Source organism: Mangifera indica, chromosome 5 (genome assembly GCF_011075055.1).
Source record: "Mangifera indica cultivar Alphonso chromosome 5, CATAS_Mindica_2.1, whole genome shotgun sequence".
Taxonomy (NCBI): domain Eukaryota; kingdom Viridiplantae; phylum Streptophyta; class Magnoliopsida; order Sapindales; family Anacardiaceae; genus Mangifera; species Mangifera indica.
The window spans coordinates 10146958-10170859 of NC_058141.1; the positions used below are offsets into that span (position 1 = coordinate 10146958).

At 31.6% G+C, this 23902-nt stretch overlaps 4 protein-coding genes across 6 annotated transcripts; 1 reads left to right on the forward strand and 3 right to left on the reverse strand.

Annotated features, from left to right (window-relative positions):
• Positions 1 to 509: 509 nt before the first annotated feature.
• Positions 510 to 1442, reverse strand: LOC123215973 (MLP-like protein 423). The gene is made up of 3 exons (XM_044636300.1): positions 1376 to 1442; positions 1041 to 1289; positions 510 to 968 (listed from the first exon to the last, which is right to left on the reverse strand). Exons 1-3 carry the CDS (start codon positions 1425 to 1427, stop codon positions 697 to 699), a joined length of 573 nt encoding a protein of 190 aa, XP_044492235.1. The 5' UTR covers positions 1428 to 1442; the 3' UTR covers positions 510 to 696.
• A 5031-nt stretch (positions 1443 to 6473) lies between these two features.
• Positions 6474 to 9277, forward strand: LOC123217717 (probable serine/threonine-protein kinase PBL28). 3 transcript variants are annotated; one of them, XM_044638822.1, is made up of 7 exons: positions 6474 to 7000; positions 7102 to 7289; positions 7369 to 7567; positions 7648 to 7811; positions 7876 to 7989; positions 8733 to 8855; positions 8977 to 9277. In XM_044638822.1, exons 1-7 carry the CDS (start codon positions 6931 to 6933, stop codon positions 9211 to 9213), a joined length of 1095 nt encoding a protein of 364 aa, XP_044494757.1. In that variant the 5' UTR covers positions 6474 to 6930; the 3' UTR covers positions 9214 to 9277. The 3 variants fall into 3 exon arrangements, 2 of the variants coding, with proteins under 2 accessions (XP_044494757.1, XP_044494758.1); XR_006502526.1 differs by having other exon boundaries at positions 6475 to 7000; positions 7885 to 7989; positions 8692 to 8855; positions 8977 to 9179; XM_044638823.1 differs by having other exon boundaries at positions 6477 to 7000; positions 7885 to 7989.
• A 203-nt stretch (positions 9278 to 9480) lies between these two features.
• LOC123217718 lies at positions 9481 to 12040 on the reverse strand. The gene is made up of 3 exons (XM_044638825.1): positions 11315 to 12040; positions 9989 to 10433; positions 9481 to 9893 (listed from the first exon to the last, which is right to left on the reverse strand). Exons 1-2 carry the CDS (start codon positions 11995 to 11997, stop codon positions 10163 to 10165), a joined length of 954 nt encoding a protein of 317 aa, XP_044494760.1. The 5' UTR covers positions 11998 to 12040; the 3' UTR covers positions 9481 to 9893; positions 9989 to 10162.
• A 5311-nt stretch (positions 12041 to 17351) lies between these two features.
• On the reverse strand, positions 17352 to 19475 carry LOC123215999 (protein ALTERED XYLOGLUCAN 4-like). Its single transcript, XM_044636336.1, has 2 exons — positions 19046 to 19475; positions 17352 to 18934 (listed from the first exon to the last, which is right to left on the reverse strand). Exons 1-2 carry the CDS (start codon positions 19230 to 19232, stop codon positions 17820 to 17822), a joined length of 1302 nt encoding a protein of 433 aa, XP_044492271.1. The 5' UTR covers positions 19233 to 19475; the 3' UTR covers positions 17352 to 17819.
• Between the last annotated feature and the right edge of the window lie 4427 nt (positions 19476 to 23902).

Below are 23902 nucleotides of genomic sequence, written 5' to 3' on the forward strand. Positions count from 1 at the left end.
GTTTCTCTCCTAGTGTTTTTTCTCCTTCTCTCTGGTGATCATTTTTTTTTCGATCATCGACAATTTCATCTTTGTTGGAAAAAGAGAAGGAAGGGAGGGAGACCAATTGAGGGAGAAGAAGAGATAGGGGAAGGCTAACGAAGGATCAGAAAGGAGATGGTCATCGGAGATAGCCATCGGAGAGAAAAAGAAAATAAACTCTAAGAAAGAAATAATCACTTTTCAAATATTGGGTAAAGAAAATTGTTATATTTTTAAATTAAAAGGAGGAAATATGATAAAATTTGGTCTTTTAAATATTTTTTGTTAAATAACAGTTTTATCCTTAACGCTAGTTGAGAATTTTATTAGAATAATAGATGTTTGGATTTGTTAAACTTTACAGGTGGGAGTTTAGGAATATACCAATCCTTGGGTGAGAATGAGTCTTTTGGCCTTTATGGAAATAAGAAACCTTTTTGGGCCAAAATCAGTCACATGATTTGCCTCTGGGAGAAACACAAAGCAAATTAGATGAAGAGAGTGGCATAAACTTGACTAAACCATTACATAATTTAACTGACAAATGAGTAGAAACTCATATTACAGACTGATAAACCACATAGAAAGATTGAAACAAGTATTACATTGCGGAAAGAGAGAGGCTCCACATTATTTTTTAGGGCAAACCACAACCTTCCTAAAGGTAGAAGCCTCTTATGATTTGGTTAGGTACTCATCCACTTCTTTGAAGTTCTTGAGAGCAAATTCCTTAATGACGCTTGGATCAGGAACCTCGTTGCTTGCCTTTTCATACTCACATGACCATTTCACCAAGCTCCCATCTCCCTTTGGACTTACAGTCATGAAGGCCTTGAAAACCTTATAGTACTTCAACACATCCCCATCAATCACATTGTAAGCAAGCTCCTTTTTCTCATCATCCACAGCTTCGATCTTTTCAGTCGATACCTTAACAATTGGAGAACCTAAATGCAAACAAACCACACCAGAAATTAATTACAACAAACTACATTGATTCCGCAATGCAAAAATTTTACCTTCAGCATATGTTATGAGGCGAACAGAACCAGGGGCCTTGCCGTCTCCCTGGAGAACTTCAATGCTCTTGTAATCGTGAGAGAAAGCTTTGGGAAGGAGAGTGGTAGAGTCTCTAATTGCTCCCCAGAACTTATCTGCGGGAGACTTGACCTCAATCTGAACATCAAGCTTTCCACCAGTAGCCATCGTTATACAATTTAGAAAATAGAGCAAAATTCGGAGACAAGTAGACACTTGAGAACTTGGCACTGAGAATTAGACATTGTAAGTATATATAGTAGCGGAGAGAATGGTTTTAGTTGAGTGCATTAAATTTACTTGTGACTATACCCACCTGCCCTATCGGTCGCCATTGAAATTCCAGGGAAAATGTATTTATCATCCATTACTCCATCACTTGGTGCTTCATTCTGCTACTAATGTGTACAAATTTCATGATGAATCAAATCAACTTGGCAGGGAAAAGAAAGGACAATACGACCTGCAATTAAGGCCAAGATTAGTGATCTAAAATTCTTCTTTGCGTAATTTCAGTGCCATCTTTATTTATAAATGTGTCGGTGTGGAAGGCAAGAAGTCAGAGTAACGGTTGAATGATTCAGTATAGGCGAAATTGTCTTTGCAGAATTTAGATCATATTGCTTAAGCACCACATGAAAGAGAAAAACATTTATTGCGGCAAAATTTGTTGGAAAATATATTGATAGGGGATGAGAATAATTATATTTTTAATTAATATAACTAAATAATTGAATTACTTAGGTGGATAATATTAATTATTATCTGAATAATAAAAGTGGGGAATTGAATTGTTAAATGAAAGTTTACGAATGAATTTAATGTAATCAATAAGAGTAGTCCGATACACTTTATAAATTATGATATAGGTAGATAGTTCATTATAAACTTTTAAATTATTAAACCTTTGATAAGAGAGTTTGATAATTTCTTATATATTAGCTAAATCTCGTCTCTGAAACTCTAACACATCTTTATCCATCAAAAATTGTTAATCAAATATGTTTCATATAAAAAGAAGATTAGTCACCGTAAAAAGAGGGAAATTGAAGAAGTTTTTTGAATTTAAAAGCATGATTCATTCAGGTTATTATATAACCCTCATATAATTTTGTATTTAATTATTTAATATTTTATACCTATGGGTAAATCTAATAAATCATCAATTAATATTACATATGATATCAAAACTAGACACATTAGGTAATAGATTTTGAATTTTTGGAATTGTTACCAGAATTAGGGATTCAAAATCCAAAATTAGTGTTTTTTTTTTTTTAAATTAGGGTTTGGTTCAATTTTTATTTTAGGATTCTTAATTGAGTCATTAAATTTGAAATCATGACTTCAATTTGGTGAAAATAATCTTAGCATTCAGATTATTTTTTTCAACCAAAATTGAACCTCAATCATTGCAGCACGTGGCTTCCCTTCTCTGTCATACCTTTCCAGCACAAATCCAAGCGATAACATCACCTGGTTTGACAATGTCATAAGTCGTGAACTCACAACTATTCACCTCATTGATCAGAGCCATTAATAGTAGAATAAAGTTAGAAAAGGTGGCTGTCAATATTCGGATTTGTGATTCTCATCTATGTTGCAATTTTGTAGAAAAACCCCAATGATGACATTGTCTAGGATATTGACAATATGAATGGAAACTAGAGTGGACTTAATTACAAGATGATTGAGTAAACGAAAGTGGAGAAGAGGTGTTCTCATCGAAAGAATAAGCAATTAGGGTTTTAAGAAATTGTAGATCAAATTCAGGTTGGAAAAACTAAAAAACCTAGCCTACTAGGTCAAATAGGTCACACCAATCCAGTCAAAGTCAAATTAGGTCAAAGTTGAACTAGACCAACTAACCTAAAGGGTCAATTAGGTCAAACTGATTTGATCAAAAGATGGGGCATTAAACACTTGAAGTACAAAAGTATATGTGAATCGAGTGAGTGTATGTGATGATGTTTGGAAGTGTTTGAAAGCATGTGACGAGAAGTAACTATATATGAGAGAGCAAGAAGGCACGTGGAGGATCAGTGTTTTAGAATAGGTGTCCTAAAGCTAATCATCATACTTGTGTAATTGTATTATAATCATAATTCTTATTAACGAAAATGGCTTTTCTTACATTTTGTTTATTTTTTTCTTAAAGATTATATGAGTGTCTTTAGCATGATATAACCATAAAAAGGGAATCAATGTATGCTAACTGATTATAATAACCTTATGTACATTGAATTTGTAGCTTATAAGAAAACTTCTAAAGTTGTATGATTAAAGGATTACATTTATAGATTATTGTTATCAAATCTATTTCTAGATAACTTATTATCTACTATAATAGTATTGTAGTTATGTTCTTTACTAAGAATTACAAAATCACTAGTACGTCAAAATACATAAAAATAAAATATCTTATAATAAAAAACATTTTAAAGAATAAAGACCTTTCGATAGAGTCCTTAGAGTTGATGTTGACTGATCTTTTAACCAAATTATTAAGATTTATAGCCCTTAAAGCCATTTTATAAATAAAAAGGTGTTTAAGATCTTTTGATAATTAAGGTTAATAAAACACTCTAACTAGTGAATTAAGGTTTGTAGCTCTTAAGGCTATGTTAAAAACTTGAGAGTGTTTAAAGTTTTTTTATATTTAAGGTTAATAAGAGTTTTTACATTATAACCTTTTAACTTAATGACGTTTATTTTATGATTAAGTTGACATGTTTCACGATCATGATCCTTTTGATATACTTATTTAGATCTGTAATCATATGACACGATCTTGTGTTTCAAGATTAAGGATTCTTTTGAGTATAACAATTTGTATATGTATGTTTCACAATAAAAAGATTGAAACATATAAACTTTATTGGAAGTCAATAGCTTCTTTAGAAGTGGCAATTTCTCTTGTATCTCTTTGAAACATAAAAGTTGAAGAGAAATTGAGATTTATTTCGTTTTTCTTTAAAACACGAAATTTAAAAAAAAAAATCATAAAAGTGTGTTGATAAGAAGATAACACTATTTGTGATCAATTTATTGAGTGCTATTTTTGTCACACTCCTAAACCATGATCTATGTTAATTTGGTTATTAATAATTATAAGCATGGATGGCCTTATGTCGATTGAAGATACCCAGTTTTTTTGTTCATTATTAGTAATCAAATTAATTGGATTAATAATTAAAGTGTTATCTTAGTACTATTTTGTTTTCTTAAAATAGTGTTACTTTAAAATTAAAATGTTGGTTACTTTTGAAAATTATTTCCCTTTTCTTAAAAAAAATAAATTTGTTGGTTAAGTGGGAAAATATTAAAAACTTCTAGATGTAGCTAAGATTACTCATAATTTGATGTAATAAAATCATATATTTAGATGATCTAATAAAAGTTTACAAATAGATTGACTGTAATCAATATAGATAATCTAATACACTTAAGATGGTATGATTTAAAAGGATAGCTCAATATGAATTTTTGGGTTATTAAACTTTCGATAAAAGGGTTTGATAATCTTTTAAAATTGGCTACATCCCTCTTTGAAACTGAATACAACAATTTAAACAATTGAAAATCAATATTCAATGAAGGTTCAAGAGAGGTTGACTAATCATTACAATCCAACTAAAAGAGTTTTACAGATTCAAAAGCATGACTCAAATAGATTTTTCTATATTTAATAAATTATTGATTAATATTACAAACTTGGCATTAGCGTGGAAAAACATAACTTTCCAAATTCATATTATTTTGATAATATATTCTTGAGAGCGAAGGATAGAATTAACTTAACAAAAAATGGTTTTTTTCTTTTTTTTCAACTGGAGTCTGAATTCTATAAACAATTTCAACTAAATCAAAAATCAGCCAAGGTTTCCTGAACAGAAAATAATAGTTAACTGATGAGGGCCACAGTAGATGATTTTGACAAAGCCTATATAGCATGATGAGTTGATTTGTCAAAATTATTGTAGTTCAGTTACCATCAAGAACTGGGTTCTGGGAGAAAAGACAAAATGAAGATCACAATCTAAACTGATACTTTGATAAGCACAATTCACCTACAGACAAGTTCACATTGATAACCCAAGATTTAGCAAAACTGATAAACATTAGAATTTTCAAGATAAAAGTTTGAATTTAAGTCTTTATCACACTTACGAAACTTTTATAATGACTTACCAAATAAAAAGTTTGCGGTTGATGGATGGTAATTAATTAATGTTAATCAACTTAAAAACTATAACTGCTGAAGTTGCGCTTGATTTAGAGGCAACCCAGCATCAATATTTGTGTTCTAAGTTTACAAAAAGCAAAAATATAACCTCATACACTCTTGACAAACTTGACATATAAAGTATATAGCTCTTGTTCGTTCAATGAAACATCTAGTTTTTTTCCACTAGCTATTAATACACAGGTTTTGGAGAAATTTAAGGCAAGAAATCTGGTTTGGCTTTACGCATGCTTCAGCCTTGTAATTTTGAAATATGTCATACAAGAAATCAAGATTATAGTGTGTACTTTTCACTTCCTCTTGTTGAGCAATTAATTGTTTAAGATAAAACACTAAATAGAATGTCAAGGAAGTGTGTGATTAAGGATTAAGAAATAACTTTAAAGGGAATAGAATTCTGAAATGCAGTTGACATAAGATTTTGCAGAAACTAGATAAAAACAAAGATTTACATTTTCTTCTTTGAGATAATTTTTTAAATACTTATCGTTTACTCAAACATGATGTTGGATCCTTGGTTTTCAAAACTGAGATTATGAGATTCAGATTGCAAATACTCTTGTAAAGTAGTTGAAACAAAGCAAAAGAAGTATGTCTTGTCATCAGAAAGCATTAATTATAATAATTTTAGTTTAATAAAAACAGATAATTGAATAGCCTAATAATAGTATACAAATGAGTATAATAAACAACATTAATGTAAAATTTAAGGTTTAAAGGGTTTTTTAACCTAAGATCTCACTTTAAAACTAATATACTATAATTTTAGTCATTGAAAACTATCGTTCACAAAAGTTTCATAACAGAAGATCTATCACTCTAATACAGATAATTTCTAGAGTTTTACGGTTTCAAATTACAGAACAATCTAAGTAATTTTACAATCTTAAAGTTTTTAATCCAATACTTTATAATTTATGTGTAGATCATATGAAATTAAGATTGCATGAGTTTATTCTGTTCATGTTCAATAAATCTTACACATTGTGCTTAAGCAATTTGTTATCTTTCAAAAGGAATGAGATTGTTGAGAAGAAAAGCTGTTTAAGCTTCCAATACATTCATTATGTTAGGTGAGTAATGCTATCAAAATGAAAATTCGATATCTTCGGACCCACATGAACAGAAGAAAAAATTCTTTTTTTCTTGTCTCCTTTAGAAGGCTGTAAAAAAATATATGGAATGAAAGCAGCCCTTCAACGGCCATTTTTCTTTCTTCACAAAAAAGCTCAAGGAAGATGGTAAAAATGAAGTTAGATATCGTAGTTTCAATTTCGTTATCAAAGAAATGAACCATTACTCATAGAAAGCTAAACAAGCAACACCAACTTTACCTTTATTGCCTTTTTCTTTTTCTTCAAGCGTATCTCTCTGTGAATTATGGTTGTTGGAAAATCCGTTTTAGCATTTTTCTAATCTCTTACTGTTTTCTTTATTTGTGGGCTACTCAACATAACACATAGGCTGAATTAGATGTCCTAATTTAATCTTTGTGGTGACATTGTTGTTTCTCCTACTACTGGGTCTGTTGTGGAGCTTCTCCATCCAATTGTCTGTTTCGTGAAATAAAATCTGTCTCTGCAATCATTAAATAGACAAGTAAATCCATTCAGAAGATAGCAATTATGCCATTCGGATTGGTCTCAGCATGGAACAAGCGCAGGAGAAGCAAATCCCAAGATCACACAGACCCTTGTAAGTTTTTCTTCTTTGCTTCTTCTTTAAGTGTAGTATATTTTGTAAACCGTTTTGGGAGAGGTTTTTCCTTGTTGAATATCTATCTACATACCTTCCAGGGATTTACAAACCTGCAGAGTATTGGCAGCTCGAAAATCAAACACCCCAACTTCCGAAAAGACACCGTGTATCATCAGTTTTTACTCTCAGGGAAATGGAAGAGGCAACCTGCTCTTTCAGTGACGAAAATTTTCTTGGGAAAGGAGGATTTGGCCGAGTTTACAGAGGCACTTTGCGGTCAGGAGAGGTAAACATTGTTATCAAAGTAAAGAGTAGAAAGCAAAGAGTAATTGAATCATAAGTTTGTTTCTCTATTGAATATGAAGGTTGTTGCTATCAAGAAAATGGAATTGCCGTCATTTAAACCTGCAGACCGGGAACACGAGTTCCGGGTTGAAGTTGATATCTTAAGCAGACTTGATCATCCAAATCTAGTTTCCTTGATAGGCTACTGTGCTGATGGGAAACACCGCTTTCTGGTGTACGAGTACATGCAAAAAGGGAACCTGCAAGATCACTTAAATGGTTTGATTTGTAACAAACCCTGTTTCCATAAAAAATAATTCCCCGTGTAGGATATCTAATGGAATGCAATGTGATGCTAGGAATTGGAGAAGCTAAAATGGACTGGCCCTCAAGGCTCAAAGTGGCACTGGGGGCAGCTAGGGGCCTTGCTTATCTGCATTCAAGTTCTGCTGTTGGGATTCCAATTGTTCACAGAGATTTCAAATCCACCAATGTACTTCTAGGCGCCAACTTTGAAGCTAAGGTAAGTGAGTTGGAGTATAAAATTTAAACGGATAATTATCAATTACCCTAACTCAGATTTCTAGTTTTCACAGATATCCGACTTTGGCCTGGCCAAGTTCATGCCAGAAGGTCAAGAGACTTACGTGACTGCTAGAGTTCTGGGCACCTTTGGCTACTTTGATCCCGAGTATACATCGGTATGCTTTTTTCTGCTAAAAATACTATTCTCTGATACTTCTGCATGTTTGACAGCATTCCATAGCAATTTATAAATTCGTAGTAGTCAAGGTTTAAAAATAAATTTTAATTTAAAATCTAAAAAAAAAACTGCTATCGTGAAAAAGGAATTTCATTTCTGCATCTGTTTTACCTTCAGGCGATGCATGTAGTGGTAAGTACATAGGATAGCATCTATATAGCGGCAGGAAGGAAGGTCATAAACAGGAAAAAGATTGCTTAGTCGGAACAAAAGTATGTAGTAATGAAAGTATGACCTAACTTGTTTTAAGAAACTGAGATTGCTAATTTCAAGTTATATTCATCTGCCATACATTTAACTTCTTTGTATGAATATGTTCCAGTTCCTAGATAAAACACTGCACATCAATGACTTTAACATACAAATTAAATGACTCTTGTTTACCAAATCACATACACTAGTTAGTCAGCTAATCTGAAGATCTTAGATATTAAATTCTAAAACAAGCTGAAAAATGTAGCACTTCATGTGTTCCCTAAAGCTCAGATACCAGATTCAAGCTACCTTAAGTGAACAAAGAGATTACTTTTGTTAACATTTTAGAGTTACAACTACATATATGTGTGGTATTAACAAATGCATTGAGTTCTGGTCCACTTAAAAACAATCATCTTAAATAGTATCCACATAATTATATCAGGAAGAAGAACTGAGTTATGGAATTCTGTCCTTTTGTGACAGACGGGGAAACTCACTTTACAAAGTGATGTTTATGCATTTGGAGTGGTTCTTTTAGAACTTTTGACTGGACGCAGAGCAGTCGACATAAACCAGGGGCCAAATGATCAAAACCTTGTATTACAGGTAGGAAAACAATCTTATCATTCCTAATGGTTCTGGTTCTCAAATTTCACAAATTTCAAGCAAATCAGGGTACTAGCTTTTGAAAATGACCGGAATAGTAAATGGGTGGTTCTTGTTTCAGGTGAGGAACATACTGAATGATCGGAAGAAGTTACGTAAGGTGATAGATCCAGAGCTCAATCGAGGTTCATACACCATAGAATCTATAGCCATGTTTGCAAACCTGGCATCACGCTGTGTTCGCACTGATAGTAGCGAGAGGCCCTCGATGACAGAATGCGTAAAAGAACTCCAACTGATTATCTATACAAATTCAAAAGGCTTGGAAAATCCTATGCATGCTTTCAGAATGGTCTGATAAACCAAAATGTTCAATCAGCAGAGTGTAACTTTATAAAATAAAAATCCATTCTTCTAATTCATTGGATTCTCAAAACAAGAAAGCTAAGGGACCTGGGAGCATAACAGTAGCACAATTCAACAAGGGTCCCAGAAAATAAGTACTTGAGTTTTTGTCAGTTACTATAGAAGAGGTTCAAATAGGATGTAGTTTTTACACCATAAAGAAAAAGGAAAATCTGGAAATCTGATGAGGTAATAATTGAGTCTAAGATCAGAAGGCACATTTTCTTGTGAATCTCGTTGAGATCTATTATCATCATCTTGTTTAGCTAACAACAGCTGGTTCTATGAATTATACACTGTTCAAACACATGGGATATGTATTCTGTACAAAATAAAGCTATAATACAACTGATCACCAACTTTAGAAGATCAATAAATTATTGGTTCTTATTTTCAGAATTCTGACACAAAATATACAACATGAATTTCAAGTAGCAAAACTACAGAAGACAAAAGGCATAACCCAGAAGTTTGTGCAATTACCTGTAGCAAAACAGGTTTTTACCATAAATATGATCATACAAACAAGGCCAGTCAGGACTCTGATTGATTTTCTCACCAGAAACCAACCAAGTCAAAGATCATCACAACCTGATTGATTTGGCCTATATGCAGGACCTGTGGAATCCCAACCTGGAAAAAGACAAAACATAATTGAGTACAAATTAAAAAAAGTCAAACAGACGACCAAATAATAAAAGAAAAGATTAGAGAAAAATGTAGCCTACAATTTGGATAACGTATAAATGGGATTTACACACACATCTGCCTCTGTCTGGTGTCTGTGAAAGAGGGAGAACTAGAACACTTGCCGCAGAGTATGACTTTTACTGGTGAAGAGAAACATATTACATAAACTGCATATACCTCAGAGAATCATACTGCAATTTCCACACATCCAATTATGAACAAAGTTCCTCATCAGTGCCTGACATATCTGATTCTGAGGGACTGTCAACAATAGGAAGTTTCTTGCACATCAGGTGCTTGCGTCTCTGCAGCATCAACAATATTAAGATACTGTCTGTTTTAACGATGTTATATCCTGCTTTTCTATACATGTTAAATGGGGCTGCATCAATCATTCTGCAGTGCAAATACACCTCTTTTAAGGAACTCATGTGAGATATTAGTTCTTCACTCGCCTTCAGGAGATGCCAACCAATGCCCCTCCTGAAAGTTCCAAAACATACTTATAAATCCAGTCTTTGTAATCCATGGTGCAGAAATGTTGTGGGATGACTAAGATAGTATCCTTGTGAAAAAATAAGCATGGCGTACAATTTGAAGGCTTCCGAGTAAAATGAAGCACAATCAGTGAAGATCAAGAAACCATGATGGATATCATTGTCCTTACCACATTGCAAGAGCAATAACATTGACTAGTATAGAGTGTTTAAACTACTCCTTCAAGAAATCCAGTAACACTAATTCTTACATACATTGCTGTTCAGCTAAATGACCCCCATAAGTGTTTGCAAAATACAAGTATTGCCCAAATTATGCATATATCTTAATACAAGCTTTAAATTTGTTATATTTCATCTACAAATCATGCACTAAAGTCCTTTTGAGACTAAATCTAGAAGCAAACTATGAAAGTAAGATCTAACTCAGAGATCTACTTGCATAGATATCTTAGCATTCTTCATCCTCTTAGAAGATTGTGTGTATATCCAATTATCAAATACTGCTTCATCTCAATTTAAATCCCCAAATTCATTTATAGCACAAAGATCTAAAATTTCAACAGAATAACAGATGATGCAGTTAACTGAAGAGCAAACTAACTGATTTCACGGTGTTACTGTGAATTTTCCTAGAGTTGGCACGAACAACCTAGATTAATACGATCAAATCAAAACAAAAATTGCAGAAAAATGTTACAAACATATAATTAAACAAATGGTTTTCTTTAGCAAACAGATAATATACAACAAATGTTTTACCACTCCTACTGTAAAATTATTTGAACTAGAAAAGACAAATAAAATCACATTGAAGTGAAAATCGCAACTTGAAACTGAAGTTATTAAAGCCAACAACATCAGTACCTTCGAAGCGACTTTTTGACAGTCATGTTACAAATGTAAGGTGAGTTTTTGGGAGCGGCAGGCGTAGGAGGCGAAGCATTGGCACCCCTTTCATCAAAACAAACCTCCACGGTACCAGCCAAGTGGACTTCTTTACCACTCTCGCTCTCTTCATTCCCTCTATAAAATCCAATAAGTGTAACAGCATGAGGAATCACAGCTCTTCTCTCAATCAAATACTGCTTCACCAAGAACCTCAGCAACTTTTCATACCCCGAAGGAAGCAGCATTGACTCGGAAAACGACTCAGCTAACAGAACCACAGTACAGTCCATCTCTTCAGGCCTCATCACACGAACCCATAAAAACCCAGACTTTAATTCCTGAAAATGTACAAAATTTTCGAGGTTCTTGAGCTTTTCAATCTCTTCATTGGTAAAAAACCTTCCGGCTCGAAAAGAATCTTCAAGCAATGAAGAGGTAGTGGCGGTGGTGGAGGTAGTTCTTGAAGAAGAGGAACAGAGTGTGGGAGAGAGGAAAGATCTGTAAGGGTAATGATAGGATTTGTTAATGGAGAAAAGAGAGTGTTTAGTGGGGAATATGAAAGGTGAAAGAGTACATAAAGATAGTGTTGTTTTATGCTGGTGGTGATTTTGTTGGGGATCAAAAGATAGAGAGAGCGAGAGCGTTGCAGCAGCGGCCATTTCAGGTAGGCGGGTGTCTTGGTGGATGTGTTGTTCGAGTTGATAACTTGATAATGCGAAAAAAATTTACATTTTAAACACTCAAACATATGCGACACCGTTTTGCCTCTTCAACTTCTACTTCCCCCTCCATTGTAATTATAATTATCATCCCACTATGTATATTTATTTTGAATATATATATATATTTTATATATATTATCAAATCATTAAATAATTTTAATATTTAATTATATAATCATCCATTATATATATATATTTAAAAGTAAATGCACTTTTATAGTTAAGACTAAAAAAATAATATGTTTAAAATTCAATAAAATTATACATATATATTTTTATATATAATTTAAATATATAGATGATATATTATCATATAATTAGATGATTTAAATTAATTATAAAATAACACTCGAATTATATTCTAAAAATTATGTCCACGTAATCTTATAAATTTGATTAATTTGTATTCTCTCGAATTACATCTATTTTAATAAATTAAGTTTATAACTTGGACGGGCAGCTCTTACTTCTATTATTGCAATAATCATCTTCCAATTCCAAATTTTATTTTATTTTTATTTTAATTTGTAAGTGTATTAATTCAAATGTAGTCTCTCAAATTATCATAGCGGTGTCTTATTAGGAGGAAATTCTCGTTTATCCATACACATCAACGCTTACTAATTTTATAATTTATTTAAGGCCAAATCATGACTTATTCTCATCTAAGGATTATTTTATTTATAAACTCTCGTATATTAAGTTTTAAAAATCTAAATACTTAATTGTTATCTAATTTTTATTAAAACTCTTTATTACTTATAAGGATAAATTTATCATTTTATCAGTAAAATAAAAAAATAAAAGTTTATCTCTTTTTTCTACTTAGTTTTAAAAGTTTACAATTTACTTCCAACATAAATTTTGAAAAGTTACATTTTTTTTCCTTAGAGTTTATTTTTCTTTCTTACTTTTCCCGGTCACCAAAATCAAACCAACAAGTCCTCTTCTTTAGCCAGATCTCTCTCTCCCTTTCGATGCTCTCTCTCCGATTGGAATCCCCTTATGTTATCCTGCATTGTGTGTCATCAGATGTAAAATTCGTGAGATGAAGATGCAATCGAGAAGATGTTAATTCGTGCCAATTTGTGAGACAACAAAGATGTTGATTCATGATCATGAAGATGCCAATTTGTGGAGAAGAATGACGAAGAGCTGAGACATTCTTTTTAATAAACCGACAACGTTCGTGGGAGCCATTCGTGGAGCTGACAACATACGATGAAGGCAACCTCGAGGGGATTTTGGTTGGAGAGAGAGACCGTTGGGAAGGAGAGAGATTGGGCTGAAAAAGGTGGTTTGTCGATCAGATTTTGGTGTTTAAGAAAGGTAAGAAAGAAAAATAAACCTTAGAAAAAATGTAACTTTTCAAACCTTAAGTTGGAAAAAAATTGTACTAAGGAGGGAAAAGAGATAAACTTTTATTTTTTTTATTTTACTAGTAAAATGGTAGATTTACCCTTACAACTAATAGAGAGTTTTAACAGAAGTTGGATGACAAGTTAGTATTTCGGTTTTTAAAATCTAACAGTGGGAGTTTAAAAATACATAAAACCTTGGGTGGGAATAAGTCATTTGGCTTTTATTTAAATTTTGTTTTTTTTTTCCATAAAATCATCTAGAAATCAACAAATATGAAAAAAAAATTTGAGAGGTATAAATAAGGGAAGATTTGATCCAAACCAAATCTAGGGTTAACTCAAACTCGTTTAAACTAATGTATAGTATCATTGGAGGGTCAATGGTGAGTGAACAATATCATTGAAAGGGTGAACTATGTCATTAAATAGAAAAATGAACCGATTTTGAATTGAATTACTAAGTTAGAGCTCTATCTCAAAATTGACTCACTCGAGCCTAACTGTGGATGCAATTTGAGTAAGCTCAGATGGAATTCACCCCTAAACATACAAAATTTGATATATGATAAAATACCCATAGTCAATTTCTTTGGGTTCTTTTTTAGGTCTATACATGGCTCAAATCATGCCTAATTTGAAATGGCTCATTGTGTCAAGACATGACCTACAAAAAGGCCAGTTTTGTGGGTTGTGTTAGTCTATCGTAAAATCAAGGCCTTGGGCATATGACCCATAGTCCCTATGAGTTTGTGCCTCAGTAAGCTTTTTCTAAGGTCGGATTGTGAAAAATTAATTTTTTTATATTTATTAAAAATATTTGCGAGTCGGCCCGTGCACCTTTCCCACAAGATGTATACCCCAGATTTGGCTTTTTTAACATCAGGTCGACACAACCTACTACTAAGTCTAGGCTTATGACATAATAAGGACTATCCTTAGCTTATCGGCAAATGATTGTTTAGTCTCTTCCATCAAAATTTGATGATCTCTTATAGCTGCTAAACCAAGTTTCAGATAATTTGTTTTTGGTAAGTTTCAAATAATTAATCAAATTACAAATTCAATTATAGGGTTAAGGGTATTATTGTCTTTTGACACCTGTTTTTGTAAGGGTATATTATGTCCAATAAAATAGAAATTATAAGGAGTGAAAATATTTTTTCTTACATTTGATAATCAATTAGAGTAGACACAACAATGAGTTATACCTAGACCTGGCCACGGTTCGTGAACTGTCGGTTTCGGTTCGAAACCGTCGGTTCACGGTTCGAAAACATAAGGACCCTGAACCGAAACCGTAATAGGACGGTTCGTCCACGATTCAGAACCGACGATTCCGGTTCATGGCCCCAGTTCGGAACCGATATTGAACCATCAATTCTAATACATGATCTTGATTTAATTTTTAAATTATTAATTATAATAATTGAAAATTAAAAGAAAGGTTTGGACTTAATTTTTCAATTAAGCTTCCTACGTATCTTCTTGGGGTCTATAAGTTGATTTTCATTCACATTTGATATATGTGAATATTAACCAAATCTCTTATTACTGAAAGAATTTTCGCTACTTGCCATTTTTTGATAATAAATAAAATTAATTATATAAATAAATTATTTGATTAATTATAAAAGATAATAAAAAAGTAAATAAAATTAATTATATAAATAAATTATATAATTAATTAGGAAAGATAATACAAAAACAATAAATAAAATTAATTATAAAAATAAATTCTATAATTAATTATGAATTGTATAATAAAAATAGAAATTAGAATTAATAAAAAATTAAGAAAGAATTTAATTAAATTTAAGAGAATTTGATTGAATTGAAAGATTGAGAGAGTATTAAGAGTTGAAAGAATTGAGAATGAGAGTTTGAAGGATTGAGAGTGAGAGTAGTAGAGAGATTGAAATTTTAGAGAATGAAATTTGAATTGGTATATATATAGAAAAAAAAAATTTTGAAAAAATTAAAAAATAGGAGGGTAAATTGTAATTTAAAAAAGTACAGGGGGCTGAAATTTCTATAAAAAATTTGCAGGGGTTCGCTGAAAATTACAGGGGACCGGGTCCCCTGCAATTTCTTCTTCTGCTGCAAGTCAACGGTTCCCTGCGCAGTGATAAAAAACTAACCACATCCATCAAATTAGTTATTCTCTTGGCATTCTTCTTCAAGATTGTTCTTCATCAAAATTATCATAAAATTTGTACAATGTAACAAAAGACAATCATAATTAATTTTTTCTTTTTATTTTTGCATGGTAAAAATGAATTGTATTTGAACAAGAGTAGCGATTCACTATCCATGACAATGAAGAATGACAACAATAAAGATAGTAGGAATTTGTTTGCTTGAGATTGTAGAAATTTTATGGGTAAATGTAGGTATTTTATACCCAAAAAAAAAAAGTGAAAGTAATTTTCTTAGCGTATACAAAGGGATAAGTATAAGAATTTTACACCAAAATTTGTGAAGATTTGGCATTAGACTTCATTATTGGTTTATTGAATTGTCGAGGGTTTGTCATCATATTGGTCATAGTCAATCACTTTAGTAAAGTGGCACTCTTTGGGTCTTTACCAACACATTATACTATGAATCCAGTAGTTGAGCTCTTTACCAAAATTTGTGACGATTTGGCATTAGACTTCGTTGTTGGTTTATTGAATTGTCGAGGTTTGCCATCATATTGGTCATAGTCAATCACTTGAGTAAAGTAGCACTCTTTGGGTCTTTACCAACACATTATACTATAAATCCAGTAGTTGAGCTCTTCTGTTTGATGGTAACATATTTGCTTTGTTTATCTCACTCAATAGTGTCTAACCGAGCTTGTTTTCACCTGTTTGTTTAGAGTTAAATTTTTTGAGATCTTAGATATGCAGTTGCAAATAAGCTCACCTTATCACCCACAAACTGAGCACTAGTCAGAAGTGTTGAACAAATACCTTGAGCAGCACCTCTGAGCCTTCACGAACAATGAATCCAAGAGGTGGTCAAAGTTTCTAAGTGGGCAGAGTGCTACTACAACACTAGTTTTCAGTCTATTACTAGGATTGACAAAAACCAATCAATCATCCTTCCAGATCCAGTGGCCATCTTAGCTTCACTACTTGTGTTACACCGCGACTAACAAAAGCCCCAAGTCTTAGTCCAATGGTCGCATAATTCGCTCAAAGATGTCACGTGAGAAAACTTTTTTGCGTTTCTTCAATTATATTAAGAGTTAGACCTTGAGGGCAAGGTTTATTCTGATAGGAAAGACACTGATACATAGACGAGGATGGCGATTGATCCACAAAAGGCTCAAGTAATAATTGTCAAGTAGGTTTAGCCATAAAAGACAAAGGTACGATAAGTCTTACCTGTTGAACAAGCTGGTAGAAAACAAATAGAAAAGACTTGAGGGAAGAGAGACCAGAAGAGGAAGACTTAATTAACTGATAAACTACCTAGCGGGCAATGAAGATCGACTAGAGACAGGAAAACACCAATGTGGACCAAAGACTTCAAGTTCTACCAACCTATCGTAGCTTAAGGTTAGTTTTGAGAATGTGTAATGCTTCCTTATTTAAGTGTTACAAAATTATTAGTACTTGGTTCTCCAAGTTCTTCTACAAGCAGAGATACATAAATCTCCTTGGAATCTATCATCAAGGTTATGAAATAAATTGAATTCATTCTTACCATTTTGGTAGAATATTGGAGTTAGGCAATGACTCGAAGAAAGTGTTCAAGCAAATCTATAGGTCGTTTATTTCACAACTCATTTGCTATCTTACACAAATACACAATCCTGCAGTCCCAGACATGGATTTGGCAGAGCACTGATAGAACAAGTCTAATTTGACTAGTCTTCACTGGTTAGGTAAGCTATATAAAGTTTTATGGATACTCACTAGGCAAGAATTTAAAAAAAAAAAGAAAGGCGAAGCAGTCTTTTTTGAGATTTGAAACTAGGTAAAAGATAACATACAATATATAAAAGGAAGTAGTTGAAATCGAATTCCAAACAAAAAAACTTAAATCTGTGCGAGAAAAACTTACAACCAAACAAGTATTTCAATGGATACATTCATGAAGCATGTGAACCTGGTGGGCAAATTAACTTTTCATCTGTGAATTCTGAAATAAAATAATGAAAAGTGCCGATGGACTTCAGTTTCTTTAGAACCTTATATTGAATCACTTTGAACATTTCACATAGACCAAGCATGTACCTTCAAAAGTATACCATCTTTGTAACTTTGCTGCCCCAAACCTCTCTTCTATGTTATGACTCGTTCCCCGCCTTCCATTTCTTTCAAATTAGAAAAGACCCCATACAGAAATATAACCACTATCAATCGCTTTATCTCCTCATTGTGTCAATTCTCTAACAAGATAGATAAACTAGAGAAAAGCATACTGCACTTCTCTTTTTGATTGACCCTCCCATCTCCTTATAACCTCTAGCATTATTTGATTCCAAGTATCTATAGGCCCTGGTAAGCACCAATGTACACAATCATTCTGTACATGCTCTTGAATCCCATTAGCAAATGGATTTGGATACATGTAAGGACCTGGATGACCATCTGGTCTCATTAGCGATAATCTGGTCACATCCAATACCTCTAGCCTCAACCCCTTTTGCTTAGCATTTTCCTTAGCTTTCTCCACTTGTTCAACCTCAATATTTCTGATATCAGCATCCATTCCTTCAAGCAATTTTTCGCCCTCCTTATAAGGCTTGGTCTTAGGACAAGCACCTGCCTTATCCCAATCACCTTCAAAATGTGATGGAGAAAATGTGGTCAAGATCACATCTTTAACATTAACATTAGACCCTGCTCTTTTGATTACAGTTTTGAGGGTAGTCTTTAAGGCCTTCCTCAAAACATCATAGAAACCAATCTCGGTGTGATTTAGTCCAGGACAATAATGGCAACCCAATACAGAATCTCCCTCAAAATAAACAGCTGGATGTAAAAACCAATGCCCAACAGATAAAACAATCATGTCTATTTGATCTAAATCAGCCGCCCACCTCTCATCAACATAATCCACAAACAAATTGTTATGATTTGGACCAGATTTAGATTTCTCAATTCCTTTAACTAAAAAGGGTGACCAGTAAACAGAAATACTGAAATTATGAGAATCAAAATGCCATCTTCTAAACTTATTATCTTCACCATCTCGATAAACAAGGTTCGGGACAGAGACCGTGGACAGCATGCAAAGAAGGGACTCTAGTTGGTTCCGAGCCATAGAATCACCAACAAAAGCTAAATGTTTGTGACTAAGAAGTTGAAGAAAAGTGAGGGGATCAAACCTCGGAAGCTTGCATTGATTTGGTTTCCATCTCCAGTAGAGGTAACCCAAGTCAGGTCTTCCATGAGCGATGCAGTTTTGACCTTCCTTAAGGGTAGCACAGGCTGTGCCATTGTATAAAGGTCCCATCTTGTCATGGACCCATCTGCCATTGGTGAAGTCACAAGGAATTTCATAAACTTTTTTCACTTCTACAAAAAGACACACATCGACCAAAAAAAAAAAAACAACCTCTCATTAGTAGCAAAACAGAGATTCCATCATTCGAAAAAACAAATTTTGTGTCATTAATGGACACGTACCTCGCTTGATAGATGAAGAAGAAGAAGAAGGGGTGATGAGGGTGTCGGGGAGTTGGTCAATGGTGGATTGGCGAACTAAATGAAGAGGGTAGAAGTATAAACGAAAGATGGCAATGGCGATAGTGCAATAAAAGAACCAGGGTAAGAATTTCTTGGTGAAAGAATAAGAATGTTGGTCTTTGCCCATTAGTTTGTTAATCCTTCTTCCGATACTTGTTCTTCCGCTTTGACTATCTGGTTAACCAGAAACACTCTATTCAAGGGCAGGATGGAAATGTGTGGGAATTACCAGCAATCTGTAAACAGATTTCTTGAGGTGGCAGGAGAGAGAGGATATGTTGCAGGGAACAAGCATGATGAACAGTAAAGAGTGACATTCGGAATCCACTTATCTAATGTGGTTTCGGCATATCATTACTCCTAATCTTAGCTTCATTTATTTATTAATCGACACAAAATATTACTTTTTGTTTTGTACGGATTCCATCTTTTTGACCATAACTACAAATAATCCCTGATTTGGAGCTTAATGTATCGAGTAAATATTACTTACAGGTCGATCAATCTTATTAATCTTATATCAATGCATTTTCAGTTAAACACAGAAGAACATGATTCAAGATCTAACTCAATTATTATAATCAATCTTATTATGGTTAATTCAAAGCAATTGACCCCGTCGAAGAATTGAGTTTTAATAATATTTATATCGTAATCAAGTGTGATGAAAATAAAAATAAACCCTGAAATTAAAATTGAGAAAATTCATGAAAAGATGGCATATCTCTTCCAACTCCAAAGAATTTATATTCTCTGCAATTTCTTTAAAAAGAAAAGAAATTTGATAGATCCTTTCTAAGACTGATAATTATTGGATAGTAACTAAAAAGGCAAAAGAAACAGTAAGACGCCACCTAATTTCACCCAAAAATTAAAAGATAAGATGCCTTGTAAGAAAAGCAAAGATAAGATGTTTCGCATCAATAAACCATGTATGTGCAAGAATGTAATACGATGAAGATCATGAAAAGATTATTATTTTTACCAATTCTGCGGAGGAGGGTGAGAAGGAGCTTTCACCGCTCATGCACATCTTAATCACTCAATTTATCGTTCAGTTAATTGGGTTGATCAAATCAAAACCTACCATTAACAATAATGTAGAACAGATTCAGAAACTTCAAGCATTTGATCGAGTCATACTACATGGCGTGTATACAAATACTACAAAAGTGGTTGGAAAGATAATAATAGGGCCAAAAGAGTTGTTTCCACCCAAGGTTCATGTAAATTCAAATTCTTATCTATTAGTTTTTAAAAATTTAAAATTTTACTTATAAATAAATTTTAATAATAATACTAAAAATATATAAAATTTATTATTATTTTTTTTAAATTTTAAAAACTAAAATTTTATTTTTATCTAAATTTTTTTATTTTTAAAAAATCATATTTTCTTCGTCTCTTTGGTTATTATATCTATCTTTGATGATTTTTTCTTTTTTTATTATAAATTATTATCACCGATTTATCATAGATATAATAAATTTAGATAAAAAATTTTACCTAATTAAATATTTTAATAAAAATTTATTTACAAAAAAGAGATTTTAAAATTTTAAAAATAATAATTAATAAATTAAAATTAAAATAACATCATTCCGGATAGAAACAGGTCTCCTGGCCCGACAATAATAATAATAATAATAATAATAATAATATAAAAGGAAGAACGTGGGATTGGAATCCGATGCAATGAGCAATGTACTGAAAAAAAATAAAAGTGGTAACCAGCTCACCTTTCATGATGTGGGAGGTGGGACCACTGTCTTTTAACTTTTAAGTACCACTATCAATTCGGGCATGCATGCTCCAAACTTTTAATAATGAACAGGACTTCCACCTATTAATAAATTATGAAATGATTCCCACAAGCTTTTGCTAGTTTTGCATATTTTCTATCTAACCCTTCTATTACTATTATTCCTCTACAACCCCACCTCTATCTTTTGAACTACATTTCCCCCTCCTCCCTAAAGTATCTTTTTGACAAGCAATCGATTTAAAAAAACTATAGTTCGTGCTTCAATTAGCATAGAAACATCTCTCCAATAGAGACACAACCCATTAATGGGCACTAATTTTAATCACAATTTTACGTTCAACCTAATATACTGAGAAAATTAATTTTTGAATTTAAAATTCTTAATTTGCAAATGAAAACAACATATCCCCTTTCTTGAATTGCATAAATGCGTGAAATCTTAAAGCGAAAGAGGGGAAGCATGTTACGCACAAATAAAAGTCAAATATCTTATCGACACTTAGAATTAATCTCATTCTAATGTCGAAAACCATTACATGTTCAAATTTTGCCCACACTTAACATATATTTCACCATAATATGTATCAAATGTCTGTTATCAGGTCATAATATTGATATTATAATTCATCTTAAACAAGATTTTGAATTATTTTCATTAGTTGGGGCAAAGAAATTTCATTAATACTATTTACTCTTGATCTAATATAATTATGATGATACTATATTTGAACTAATATGGGTGGTTGGTGTTTTATTCCGTAAAATAACATATATTTAATAAATTAATCTTTACATATTTTTATATATAAATAATATATTATTATATAATTAAATATTATTTTATTTTAAATTTTAAATTTTAAATTATATATAAAAACATATATGTATAATTTTGTTGCATTTTATAAATATATTAAAACATGCTGTGACTGGTAAGAAGATGTGGAACACACCACGGACGGAAGGGATCTCCTATACCACAGAAACTGTCTCTTCGGTCAAATCACATAATCGTTCTGTAGGCTAAATAACTTGTTGCCACCGAAGTTTTGAAGAAATAACATATTCCCACTATTTAAATGTGAAAAAGCCAATTTTCCACTTATATATTAAAGTTATTAGTCAATTTTAATGGTCAAAAAGTATATATATATTTTTATTTAAATATTAAATATTAAGCATAAATAAGGGATATTTAATATTTTAGTTTTTTTAATTGTATATACATATATACCACATAACTTATTCACTTAACAAAAATATCACAATAGTATTTTTTTTCTAAAATACCCCCATTGATATTATCCATGTAGAGAGATTCTCTCTCTTTTTCATCATCCTTCTAGCAAAAGAAATAATCTTTTATAGCTCTAATAGATTTATGTTTATGACTTCATGTGAAATATAATTTTGTTATGATTTCATGTTATTTATATTATTTAGTGTTATGATTTCATATTGTTGTATTGTTATAATGTTGTTTAATATTGTATTGATGGTTAAAAAATACAAAAATTCAATTCTTGATAAAAACCAGACGAAGAACAAGTTGGCGGCAACGCTAACCCTTGGCATTAACGCCAATGGTTGCGGGTTGGCCTTCCGTCAAGCTGTTATTCGTCTGGTTTTTATCCATAATTAAATTTTCACATTTTTTAACCATTAATACAATATTAAATAACATTATAACAATATTAAACAATACAACAACATAAAATCATAACATTAAATAATCTAATAACATGAAATCACAACAATATTATATTTTATATGTGAATTCTCTAAAGAAATTTAACAACTTTTGTCTCTCCCTCCTTTGTGTATAAAATTTAAAATATAATTTTGTTGTGAATTCATATTGTTTATATTGTTTAATGTTGTGATTTCATGTTATTGTATTGTTTAATATTGTTATAATATTGTATTGATGGTTAAAAAAAATACAAAAATTCAATTCTAGATAAAAACTAGATAAAGAGTAGTTTGGCAGAAAGCCACCAAGGGTTGGTGTTGCTACCAACTTGTTCTTCATCTGATTTTTATCCAAAACTAAATTTTTTTATTTTTTAACCGTTAATACAATATTAAACAATACAACAACATGAAATCATAATATAAACAACATAAAATCACAATAAAATTATATTTCACATGAACTTATAAACATAAATCTATTTTACATTATTTCATTTGTTATGAAATCTTTACAAGAAATATAAATTTTCTAAAAAAATTTGACAATTTTCATCTCTTTTTTCCTTTTGTTTATATGAATCCTTTATAATGGCTAACAATTCCTTTCTCTAAATTTCTTTCATGAAATTTATTATTCAATCACATGTGTTTGCTTCAATTTTTTTCAGAGTTGTAGAGATTTTTTTTTTTTGTTAGAAGAATGATGAAAAAGAGAGATAATCTCATTTTAGAAAAAAAAATACTATTGTGGTATATATGTATACACTATTAAGAAAAAGGCTAAAAAATTAAATATCCTCATAAATAATGATATCAGTGTTATTTTTCAAAAGTTACTATAAGCAAATGCATTTCTCTAATTTTGTTTTAAAAATTATTATATTTATCTCAGGTTTCTAACCGTTTTGAAATAATATTTACATCTTTATTTGGTGTATTTTATTTATTTTTTATGTAATTATTATTTTTATTGAAATTAAAAAAGTTAAAAAACATCCCAAACATTTTTTTAATTTAGAAAAACCTCTATAATTTTTATTATCACCCATAGGATTAAAAACAAAATGTATAATTTACCTTATGATTATATATCACTGATATTCTTATATATATTTATTTTAGTATTTTTAATTAAAATTAATATGAATTGAGAGTATAAAAAATTATTGAATAAACTTTTGAAAATATAATATTATTTAGGCCAAAGGACTATTTCCCACCCAAGGTATGCTGCAATCTCAAGTTTCTACCATTTATCTTTGATAATACCAAATACCTACCTATGAGTAGTTAAAATTAACGGTGATAAGGGTAAAATCGTTATTTTATCTAAAATA

What these genes read in the sequence shown, in the direction of transcription:
- LOC123217718 (XM_044638825.1), bottom strand. Translation starts at nt 11,997, where the DNA reads ATGGCCGCTGCTGCAACGCTCTCGCTCTCTCTATCTTTTGATCCCCAA. An exon ending in GTCAAAAAGTCGCTTCGAAG is followed by an intron (nt 10,434 to 11,314) that starts GTACTGATGTTG and finishes TGGAACTTTCAG; the next exon opens with GAGGGGCATTGGTTGGCATC.
- LOC123217717 (XM_044638822.1), top strand. Translation starts at nt 6,931, where the DNA reads ATGCCATTCGGATTGGTCTCAGCATGGAACAAGCGCAGGAGAAGCAAA. An exon ending in CCAAGATCACACAGACCCTT is followed by an intron (nt 7,001 to 7,101) that starts GTAAGTTTTTCT and finishes CATACCTTCCAG; the next exon opens with GGATTTACAAACCTGCAGAG. An exon ending in GCGCCAACTTTGAAGCTAAG is followed by an intron (nt 7,812 to 7,875) that starts GTAAGTGAGTTG and finishes TCAGATTTCTAG; the next exon opens with TTTTCACAGATATCCGACTT.
- LOC123215973 (XM_044636300.1), bottom strand. Translation starts at nt 1,427, where the DNA reads ATGGATGATAAATACATTTTCCCTGGAATTTCAATGGCGACCGATAGG. An exon ending in AATGGCGACCGATAGGGCAG is followed by an intron (nt 1,290 to 1,375) that starts GTGGGTATAGTC and finishes TCTAATTCTCAG; the next exon opens with TGCCAAGTTCTCAAGTGTCT. An exon ending in CCTCATAACATATGCTGAAG is followed by an intron (nt 969 to 1,040) that starts GTAAAATTTTTG and finishes GTTTGCATTTAG; the next exon opens with GTTCTCCAATTGTTAAGGTA.
- LOC123215999 (XM_044636336.1), bottom strand. Translation starts at nt 19,232, where the DNA reads ATGGGCAAAGACCAACATTCTTATTCTTTCACCAAGAAATTCTTACCC. An exon ending in TTCTTCATCTATCAAGCGAG is followed by an intron (nt 18,935 to 19,045) that starts GTACGTGTCCAT and finishes GTCTTTTTGTAG; the next exon opens with AAGTGAAAAAAGTTTATGAA.